The sequence below is a fragment of the Mastigoproctus giganteus genome, chromosome 5, assembly GCF_048544385.1.
Source record: "Mastigoproctus giganteus isolate SK-2022 chromosome 5, ASM4854438v1, whole genome shotgun sequence".
Taxonomy (NCBI): domain Eukaryota; kingdom Metazoa; phylum Arthropoda; class Arachnida; order Uropygi; family Thelyphonidae; genus Mastigoproctus; species Mastigoproctus giganteus.
The window spans coordinates 192,308,440-192,320,632 of record NC_143579.1 but is presented as its reverse complement, the minus strand read 5'-3'; the positions used below and the strand labels follow the sequence as shown (position 1 = coordinate 192,320,632).

The 12,193-nt window shown below is 35.2% G+C and overlaps 1 protein-coding gene across 1 annotated transcript in view; it reads left to right on the top strand.

The window, feature by feature from the left end:
* LOC150085959 (carboxypeptidase D-like) overlaps positions 1-12,193 on the top strand; it is a 325,596-nt gene that overhangs the window by 300,765 nt on the left and 12,638 nt on the right. Inside the window, exon 8 of the mRNA XM_090374305.1 lies at positions 4,725-4,867. Coding sequence (XP_090230431.1) covers positions 4,725-4,867 — 143 coding nt within the window. The remainder of the gene's footprint in view (positions 1-4,724; positions 4,868-12,193) is intronic.

Genomic DNA, 12,193 nt, shown 5'->3' with positions numbered 1-12,193 from the left:
ATATCTGACTACACAATCACTGCCAGGTCTTTTCATTTTCTACCACACAGTTGGTATGTTCCTCTGGGGTTACTTCTATCCATATGTAGTACTTTGCATTTGTCAATGTTAAACTTCAGTTGCCGCTTCTCAGCCCATCTGCCCAAATGATCCTGTTGCAGTTGAACAACTGCTGTAGATGTCTTCGTCATTGAAATATTTCATAATATTTGCCCAAACACGGTCAATCCATTCATTTGCCATTATTAGATCTGCAGATCGAGATTCTCCACTAATTTTTGCACAACAATGTTATGTCGGTTTTTAAATTGATCCAGCCAACTGTTGTTTACACACAAAATCATTGCGTCCAAATTGTTTAGCAAATTTTTCCGCTTGAGCCTTCAAAATCAGACCGTCTGTTGAAAATCCAGCACTTCTTTGTGTGGTGAACCATTGAAGGAATGCTTCCTCAATGTTTCTAACTTCGCACTTAAAAAAAAAAAAAAAATTTTTTTTGGTCATGTTTCTTTCCAGTGCCGATATGTAAATATATTTCTTCTTCCACAATGTGGATACACTTGAAGAGGACAAAAAAAACTTTTTACATCAACATTTTTTGCACCATGTTCTAACTCATGAAGAATTTTGACTTTTTCTCAAATCGAGAGACTTTCTTTTGTTAGCAGACATGTTTCCAAAGGAAGAGTTCATTTCTAACTGATTTTACTTTAAAATGATAAAGTGATCTGCATACAGCGTTTCTAGAAGTCCCAAAATGCAGGGGCTTACATCTGGTGAGTATGGGCTTGGCATATTTCTTCTTTTTCTTGGTGATTCTTTTTCTTGGTGATTCTCTTCTCTCTCTGGGTAATTCAGAAATTTTTTTTTTTTGGTGGTGCAGCATAAATCTCAGGCTTCCTTGCACCATATGGCTAATAATAATGATAATAATGCATATAACGTTCCTATAAGTCTCGAAATACATACAAAATTCTTAGAAGTCCTGAAGACAGAGGACATGGTCATAAACCTGCCGCTAATCCGATGCAGGTGGTCATACAGTTAAGTTGTCCTTTTCATTTTTGTCTTTTCCAAGAATTGGGTTTTTTCAACTACCTGAGCAATTAAGAATGTTTGCATAGTTACCAAAATTTGTTTGGTATATCCACATAGTATGCTCGTTATAACAGTGAGCAATTGTATGGGAATACATGTAAACTAAAATTATTATGGCTTTTTGCTTGTAACAGCCATGATCTTGTTATTTCCGTACTCATCATAACCAAGTTCAATTGTATTTTAACTTGATCAGAGTGGTTTATTTTGGAAAATAATGCCTAAAATATGTGCATTTCTAAAGAATTAAAAAAACAATGCCAGGTTTTAAGGCAGCTATCAATCATATAACCTTGCTCATTGGTGGTAATACCAGGTGTGACAATAAAGTTCCTGAACTGGTGCAATAAAAGGACAAAGTTAAGAGCTCAAAAATGGTGTTATTTTTATTCAAAGTAATCACCATCTGACTGAATGCACTTATTACACTGTTCTAAATGTTTCTGAAAAGAGTCGGCAAAGGCATCCAAAGAGATGATGTTCAGTTCATTGGTTACATGTTTCTTTCTATCTTCAACATCCTGAAATCTTTCTTTTGAGGGCGGTGTTTGCCTTGGCAAAGAGGAAGAATCTGCTGGTGCTAGAATAGGAGAGAGGCGCCTCCATAGCCAGGTGGGCAGGAGCGGCAGTGCGTAGCACACGCTTCTTGATTAGACCGGGGTTCGAGCCCGTGACCACCAAATACGGAGGATGCAGAAAGATCAGAGGAATGACCACCGCATATCCTCGGAGCAATATGGCCTTAGTTGCTAATGCTCCTAAAAACCAAATAACAACAACAATAGGAGAGTAGGGTGGATGATTGATCTGTACAGTGTCATGTTTCATCATAAATGTCTTCACAACAAGTGTAAATGGGTGGGGGCATTGTTGTGCATCAAGAACCAGCTGTCTTTCTCTCTAAATTGCAGCCTTACCCTGGAAATGTGATTCAAGCCTTTGAAGCACCTGTATGTAGAATGCAGCATTGGCTCTCTCTCTCTCAAAAAACATGATCAGGACAGTCTTGATCCTGGACTTCTGTAAATGAAACTTTTTGGGTCTTGGTGATGATTTTGAAGTCCACTGCATGCTCTGCTGCTTTGTCTCTGAGTTGTACTGAAACACCAAACACTTATTTCTGGTGACAATACAGTCTATCACTGGAACTTAGGATTGTCTTGAAAAGTCTAGAAAGTCTTTGTATGATGACACTCTTCATTGCTCCTGCTCATCCATGAGGCTGTGCAGCATAAATTTTGCACAGACCTTCCTTTCTCCCTAAATCTTGGTGCACAATTTTATGAATCAACTCCTTATTCATATCTAACTCATCAGCTATCATTCTGAAGGTCAAACAATGATCTTGTGCCACAATGTCCTAAACTTTTGCAAATCTCTCCTCATTTTGGAAGGTTGACAGATCCCTACTTCTTGGGTCATTGTGAACATCCTCATGTGCATCTTTGAACTGCTTATACCATTCAGATACACTGGTATGACTTAATGTTTCATCACCACCATGAATAGTTTTTAACATTTCATACATTTCTGTTACAGATTTTCCCAGTTTAAAGCAAAATCTGATATTCATTTGTTGTTCCATTGCAAAATTGTAACACAGAATGTTAACACTACTGATGAAACCAGTTGTTACTCACAACCAGTCAGCCTACTGAATGCACTCTGTACCACCATCTGTTGGAGGAAGTTTGAACTACAACATACCACTTCTGTTTATTTTCAAACTCATCACACATGACCACAACAGAACCAATTCACAAACTTTATTGCTGTACCTTGAATGAAAAGGAATTTCAAGTTGAAACTTCTGCTTGTGTATAACAGAGAAAATTTATTGTGCACTAAAGCACATTAACAACTAGTCCCTTCCCATTGTATGGATGTCATTCCTAAAAGGCTTGGTTTGCAATTGACGTTTTGAGTTATATTTTTAGTCCTATTTCATCAGTCAGTTGAAAGAGTATTGCAAGGGCAAAGAAATCAAAATCTTGTGGAATCGTGTTGATCCTTGACAGTGCCTCTGGTCATCATCCACATTTAGATGAATTGAATCCCAACATTAAAGCTTCATTTCTACCACCAAACACAGCCTCAGTGTGTGTACTGCAAACAGTGGATAAGAGGGTTATAACAACCTTGAAGGTGCATCGTCTACAGAGGACATTCACTCAAACTGCCTGAGCTACTAACAGGGATGAAATTATTCTTAAGAATTCTTGGAATTGCTACATCTACGAAGTAATAAAAATTGTTTCATAGATATATCAATCTGTTCATCAACTGGACCTTGCATATGATACTAAAGATGTTGAAAATCTTTTTGATTCAAATGATGAAGACCTGACAAATGAGGGAGCTGGAAGCCCAGAAGGTTGCAGAGGAGAGCCAGAATGATGAACAAGCAGAACTACCAAAGCACTTTACAACAAAAGAAATGGCTGAAGCATTCAACTATATTATGAAAGTAATGGCAGCCTTGGAGAGGATTGATTTCCGATGCTACTAGGGGGTCAAAGAGCCATCCAAGATAGCCTGTCTTGTTACTAGGTCATTTGTGTTTAGAAAAAAGAGCAGGGCTACTGTGCATTCAACTTGTGACAGGTATGTAAAAAAATGTTGAGTGATCATCAAAATGTTCTATATTTTCATCAGTTTCTCAAGGCTATGTTGCAATACCCTCTGTCATCCAATGTTAATTAATTAGCCAGTATACTAACACCTCCACCACCCATTTATGTGAGAAAGCCAGCATTAAGAATTAAGGCATGTGATGTTTGTTTAAAATTATATTTTATGATTTGTAATCAGTAGTGGATTAAGGTCGGTTGAGGCCCCGGGCGCAGAAGAAAATATTGGGCCCCTTAAAAAAAAGAGAGAGAGAGAGAGATAGGGAAAATAAAAATACATGTTAACCATTTATTTAAATTAATAAAAAATATTATGTACTATTAATGTTTTATTTCCAATAAAATTTGAATATAATATATGTATAATATAATTAATAATAGCATAATAATAATCACAAAGTTTTGAACTAATAGTTGAATGTATTAGTTCAACTAATTCGTTGGGGTTTTGCGTATAAAGTTGGGGTTTTGCATGGGCCCTTCAGAAGTCGGGGCCCAGGGCGCACGCCCGGTGCGCCCACCGTTAAATCCGCCTCTGTTTGTAATTAATTTACATTAATGTATTGCATATTTGTGATTGGTGGGGAAAAATGCACTAGACAAATCGGCTATAATACTACCAATGCCTATTTATGTGATTTTCATATATGCCTCTACTTTTTGTTTTGTGACTGAAATATTTCTAAGGGTGTACTGTATACATTTATAATTTTCTTTACTGTTTATTGTACAGTGTAATAAAATGTCATAATATGCAGACTTTTCAAAGAAAGAGCAAAAAAATTGAATTAAAGTAGACAGTAGTTCTTAATTCATATTTTCCTAATACATCACTATATAGGATATGAAAGATGACTCGCATCCCACAGTGGTCAGCTTGTATGGTGAATATGTAATTAAACATGAATTTTCATGGCAAAAAAAATCAGAAGTAATCAAAAAATTATTTATATATTGTGTAATATATAATTTCATGCTTTATTTTGTGTTCTGTAGGTGTGAAGGGAATGGTGAAAGATCCCAGTAACAATGCCATTGCAAAAGCTTCTTTGAAGATCAAAAACCGTGATACTACTTTCTACAGTACAAGCAGAGGAGAATTCTGGAGGATTCTACTGCCAGGAACTTATACTATTGAAGTAAGTGGTATCTTCCTTTGACTGGTAATCATAAAGTACATATTATGTAAGAGTATTTGAGAAATGCACATTTTAGAAGAACATTTTTTTATATATGAAGAAAGGAACATTTTTGAATAAAATAATTTTTATTTTTCTCTTCCATTTCTTTTTGAAGTTCATCTCTTGTCTGCATTCCTTTCCTACCAAATAATCTGTATCCTCCAGGTTTATCTGATTTGTGTTCAGTTTTTATCATTTTATTTATACTGTAAAATGGTACTCATCATGCTAAAACCTTGAAAGAGGTTGTTTATGCATGGGTATAGCACTTCCATCATTTCTACTACCCAGGTAGTATGAATGCATCATTTATTCATATCTCATATTGTTAACACCTTCACAACGAGTTGCCTAGGTATTGCACTACTTCAAATTAGTGCAATACCTAGTCTGGTAGAGAAGACTACTGTTACTTATTCTTAGATGGGCACCACCACCCAGACAGCACTGTTTTGAAACTAGTTGGCTTCATCATCGGTGGGTGGGCAGGTACCCCGTTGCAATAGTGGCAAACCAATTATGAAGTAGAACTCCACAATATGAGAGATGCTTGATGGTGTGCATGGTTTAATCGAAAAATATTTCTTGACTGAATGTCTAAGAGTATGAAAGAGGTTGTTTATGCATGGGTATGGCACTTCCATCATTTCTACTACCTAGATATGTCTACCACCCAGGTACACTACTTCGAATAAGTAACACTTCTCTGGTAGCGAAGACTACTAGTGCAATAGCGAAGACTACTAGTGAAATTGATACCAGAGCAGGTGCTCTGGTATCAATTTCAAACTCCATTTTATAACCTTGCCCCCTCAATGAGGTCCATTCCTGGGCATTTGTTCTTGATTTTTCCTACTGCAGTATCTAACTCATCCATATGGAAGCTGCACTCTTCCCCACTGCCTCTGTAACTTTCATTAAGTAATTTCATTTCCATGTACTTATTTACACCATCATCAGGATCCCCATTTGCTTTTATTTCACTCACCAAATTATTTAGAAATAAATTTATGCTTTTTCAACATTCAAGAAGTACCATCACTAGCCTGAATTGAACATGTGATATCTCCTGCTGGATGTTTAATTTTATTGGTACATAATTTATAAATTAAGCCCCAGGGATCACTGTTTTGTTTCTACATATCCTTACAAGTTCTTTCCACACATTTTTTCTTTTTCAATCAGATGCGTGTATCTTTTAAGTCATTAATACTCATTCCTTAAATGTATTTGATATCCTTCAGCCCAACATTTTGCTTATTTGGTATATCATCCTGTACTAGGTATGTTCGTGTTAGACGGCATCTGGGATTTCTCCCATCTCCGCATATCATCCTGTACTGTGGGAAGCCCCGGATAACTGAATAGGACTGTCTTATATGAACACTGGGAAATGTGGTCTCTTCATGGGACATGCAGTTTGCTTACAAGCAGACTTCATAATAATCCCCAAAGTGAGGTAAAAATGCCATCATAACAGCAGGATTCAAATAAAATTTGCATTCTTTACTTACTGCATTCGATTCCAATCATCAGGATTTTTCTGCTCCCATTGAAAACAGAGGCTGAGTATTCAATAAATGAATAGATAAATAATCATTATTCCCATCATGCAAGTTGCTAGGCGTTTACAGATAAATGGATAATTCATACACAGAAGATAGATTGAAAAAAATATACATAAAAAGAACAAATAAAAATAAAATAAATATAATAAAATCATGTAATCTCTGTAGTGATAGGAGAGTACAACATAATGTGTTTGTATAAATGTGGGAGACTTAATAGTCCTCAGGAGGCACCTCCGTAGCCAGGTGGGAAGGAGCAGCAGTGCGCAGCACACACTTCTTGATTAGACCGGGGTTCGAGCCCGTCACCACCAAATACGGAGGATGCGGAAAGGTCAGGAAATGACCACCGCATATCCCGGAGCAATATGGCCTTAGTTGCTAATGCTCCTAAAAAAAAAAAAAAAAAAGTCCTCAGGAACTGTGTAGCAGGTTGTCCATCTGTGGTAGGAGGTGCTGAAGTCAGGTGTGAGCTAACAGTGTTGAATGGTTATGATGACAAGTCAGCAGCAGAGCTTACTGTACAAAGTGCATAATCTATAAGCTGTGTTGTAACAAATGGTGGAGAACAGCACACAACTTTTGGATTCTTTTGAGCATATGATTGAGCAGGAAGCAGTCTGACAAAGCCAGCCTTTTAAAATGCATAATGGGCATTGGGATTGACCTTAGACATGTGGGGAGGGATGTGCCGTGAATGTCTCAGTGTTGGACTCTGATGTTAGCAGTCTACCAAACCTAGTCTGACTTTGACTAGGTTTGGTAGACTGCTTAGCCCCAGTTTTTGCTGTTTCTGTTGTTTGTTGTGCAGGGGAGAGGTAATTTGTGGGTGGCCTATATTACCAACCAGTATTTCTCCGCATAAATGCACCAGGTGTCCACACATGTTAGTGTGGGCACCTGATGCTCAGATTTCAGCTGTGTATAGGATTTCCGCATAGAGGAAGATTGTTACAAAATTGTGAGCTACCATAGGCTCACAGACATTAGTCATTAACTAGTACACCTGACAAAATTTAGCAGGTGTATTCCCCCCCCTTCAACTGTGATGGTGGAATCATAACTTGGGGTCAAAGACATGCCTAAGTCAGATTGCACAGGCATTTTTTATTTGGAATCCTATGGTCATGACTAAGGCTCGAGTTGGATTATTTTTGAGGGAGAAGATGATCGGTGCTGATTTTTATAGGTTGATAATAGAGAGTCTGAAACATTTGAGATAGCTTTCAAAGCCACTGAGATTTGTACTGATGGTGTTGATATCTGCCATTTCATTGCTTGGATTGATTTTTGTTAGTATCTTTTTATCATCAGCTTAGCATATGCTGTTGGATCTGTTCTCGATGAACAGTATGATCACATAGTTGAACTTAAGTCCAATTTTAAAACTTGGACTTATGTTCAACTTACAAACAAATAATTTTATCCATGTTTATACCAAAAGTTACTAATATCTTTTTGAAATTGTACAGATTCACCTGAAGAGGTAAATCCACTATGCATTTAATATTCTGAGACTCCACAAGCAGTGGCGTAGCTAAGTTTTTTGTGCCCTTAGGCAAGAAATCACTTTGGGCCACTTATTTTTATTAAAATAAATTTTAATTAGGTATAATATAAAACAAAAAAATGTTGACTCATTTTAATAACATAATGTATTTTATTTACGTTTTCATTAACATCAAAAACATGAAAATTAATATTGCAATATGATGCTACTTAATAAATACAATTTGACAAACATAAATTATACTATAGCTAATAAATTAATGAAAAAAGTTAAAATGTTACTTTTAGCGCTCTTACATTTGCAAAATCATTAATAAAATCCATTTTACTGGCATATTTATGCTCAATAGCCAACATTGCAAGATTGCACAGTCTACTTTGACCAATAGCATTTCTTTTATAATCTTTTATTATTTGTAATTTACTAAATGATCTTCTTTCGGCAGCTGGCAGGGTAAAATATAATATAAATAAAGTCAAAATTTCTGAAAAGTCAAATAAAAAAATTGTCTGATAGACATGTCTGCTGTTTCTTGTTTGTTTAATAAGTATGATTATCTATCTTGTTTAATAAATTTTATCTTGTTTAATAAATGTGATTAAATTACAATATTGAATCAGCAGTTCGGGGAGAGAGAGTACAGATGAATACGTTTTTTATGAGATTTTCACACTCACTTAATATATCAGCATTTGACATATTAATTATTTATTTCGGCTCTAGTATTTGCAAAATAATTTTTTACTAACTTCCTACTTTTAAAACGATTTTTAATTTGTATTATAATTTTATCTAAAACAGTAAAAACACTGATTTAAAAAAAAAAAAACATACTAATCTCTGTTATCAAATAAAAAATCTGAAGCTAATTCATCATACTGTCTTTTAGTTCTATGTTGTCATTTGTCTTCAAATTTGGGATCTACCCCGAACTCCTTGGTAATTTGCCCAGATTTGTATTTAATTTGTTTGTATGAATTTCGAATGTTTTGTAAATTTTTATTGACTCGATCCAATACAGAAGTATATTCATAGAGGTCTATATTGTGCTTCTGTAGAGTTTTCAAAGCATAATTAATTTCACACATCACGTTATTCAAAAATATACAAATGAAAATAAAATCAAATGTCATCATTTGCTTCATTATTCTGTGGCCTTTGTTTCTGTCTGCTTTTTTAGTTGATTTAAGATTCATTTCTGTCAAAGCTTTTATAATATCTGCAAAACAAACTTTCACAGCTGTTATTGATTGTAATCTACGAGACCAGCGAGTAGGGGCAAGTTTTTTTTTTTAATGTAGCTTCAGATTCCCCAGTAAATTTAGAAGGAAGATCCCATCTTTTTGTACTATTTCCAAAAAAAATTTGAAGGATGTTGAAAATTGATGAAACATTATTACAACAATTTATGCCATCATTAATAACTAAATTTAAATTGTGACTTGCACAATGAATGTACTCTACATTTGATTGGATCCTTTTAATGCGTGACTGCACACCATTATAAACCCCACTCATGGCATTAGCCCCATCGTAACATTTTTCAATGGGAATATTTAGTTTGTGTAATATTTTCATTATATTATCCGTCATCATTTCTGCCGAATGATCATTCATGTTATAGAATCCTAAAAACATTTCACAAATTTCAAAATCTTTAGATTTTTCATTTTCGTTACGAATTATGTGAACATGTCGCACAATAACACTTAATTGATCTTTTTTTGTGAGATCTTGAGTAGTATCTAAAATTAGTGAATAGAATGTTGCTGAATTAATTTTGAGTGTAACACTTTTTTCTTTTGTTAATTTGGTACCTAAACATTCTATTAACTCATTTTGGATAGTGGGGCTTAATGAGTTACTGAACCAGGTGGCTTATTAATAATTTGTTTAATTATGTCATCATAGTAGGAAAGTAAACAGACTTGTGATAAAAAAAATTGGTGTTGTAATCTTCTGAAAATCCTTCCTGATGACTGCAAAATGCTAAAGAATTTTTAGCCAACATAAGCATTATCCGAAATAACTGTTCTAGTACCATTTTCCAAAATGAGGATCTGTATCTTACTTGTTCCTCAAGATCTTAATCAATCATTGTGTTCTTTGCCCCATTTCATGTATAGCACATGCCTCGATATGATGTTGAGGAACACTGAGTTTTTATCTGAAAAGATAGATTTTTCCAATCTCGTAGTTCGGAGTAGCACAGCCACAAACAAGGAACTGGACCATGTGTTAAAGTAGAATAGTAGTACGTGTCACTAAAACTTCTACTTTGTTGTTCAGGATCCCTTGAAAATGGTCCTTTAGGTCTCTGAGGTGACGAACTCATGTTTCTTTTTGTTTCATTGGAAACGTTGATGTCCACATATTCTCCAAGAGCACTTGAGGGAATAAACGGTGCAGTGCGTTCAACACTAATTTCCAAATAAGGCATATCTATTATTGTTGAATTGTTTTCATTTGATGACCCTGCTCGATTTAAATGAACCACAGATATATTTACACCAGCAGCATTCTTTTCCTATTCAATACTGGTCTTTTCTTTATCTTCTTCTGGACATAATTCATTACTGTGTTTTGTAAAGAAATGATCTAATTTAGGTAATTTATTGACTGCTTTCTTCATTGTTCTTTTTTGGGCTCCACTCTTTCCCTTTTTCTTTTCATCCATGTTTAACTAAAAATTTTATTGATTTAATTTTAAACTTTATATTTTAAATAAAAATATCAATAATAAACAAATACATTTTTGTATGTCAATTGCTGTTTTGATAATGACTTGAACAAACTTGAATTGAAATTAATCAACTAACAACTTTTGACCACAGTATATGGTTAAACGTTCATATACGGTGGGTCCTATCCCCCCGTCCTCCTGTCAAGTTGGGGAATCCCGAACACCATACGATATTACACATACAGTAACTGAACGGTTGTCTGATCACTATACAAAGTTGCATTTGTAAAAGCAAAATAAAGACTGCTGCCGCCTGGGTTTATGTTTTGGCGATAAGATATAAGAAGAATTCCTTCCTTATTCCAGATGTATAACATCTGTTGAGGAGCTCAGTGAGAATATTTTCATTACATGTTGCCTATAGACAGACGTTAGTCTGTCTATAGACCCTAGTGTACTACGGACAGCCCCTACTTGCATCTGTTTATGGGCCCTGGTGAAGTAGGGCCCCTAATTCACTAGGGCCCCTAGACTTTGCCTACTTCTGCTATACAGTAGCTACGCCCTTGTCCACAAGGACAGCTTTTTGAAGCATTCTGGCTTTTCATCTGCTGGTGGGTGGTCTCTTAGTGAATATATGCCAAACTATGTTTTTTGTCTAAAGTTAGCAGCCATAAGTGGTCTGTGGAAGTAAAACTTCTTCCATCTCAAACACAAACACCATGTCTGTCTTTAAGCTTTTGAACTGGACTCCATTTTCTCTATAAGTAAAATAATGTAGGATCACTACAGATTTTTCAATGCAATAGTTGAAAAATAAAATTCATATGCTCATTTACTGCATTTGATTTTAATCATAGGAATCTATCAATAAATGGGATCTTAATTACTGCCTCAGTGTTCAGTGGGAACAGCAAGATTCCCCATGAAATCAAATGCAACTACTGAATTGAAATATCTTTCTACAGTCCTATAGCATTTATTGTAAGGCAGAATTGTATAGCAATTGAGTATGGAACTAATTTCATCTACATGGTAGTTTAAAATAACTAACGTGTAGATGAAATGACTACGTGGTAGCTATTATTTAAAAAAATAACTACAGTGTTGGAGACATGTTTAAAAAAATCCATTAAACTACCAATTTTAGCTCAGTTTACATAGGTTAAGTGTCTTTTACCCAGTAATTTATATCTAATGTTCATAGTTCTTCTTTTGGCAGTGACAGCAGAAATTCTTGCACTGAATTGATGATGTGTTGTTATCCCATAGGGATAACAACACATCATCAATTTTAATAGGAAAGTTTGCATTGTTATTCCTATGGGATAACAATGACAATGAAAGTTTGCATTGTTATCCCTATGGGATAACAAACTTTCCTATATCTGTCAGTAGCATTTCCTGTTTTCTGATGTGGCTTTCCAAATGATTCCATAGAACTGATGATTAGATTCAAATCTAGTGAATGGGATGGCCAAGGAAGATGCTGCAAGTATTCAGGATGCTCTTCAAACCATTGT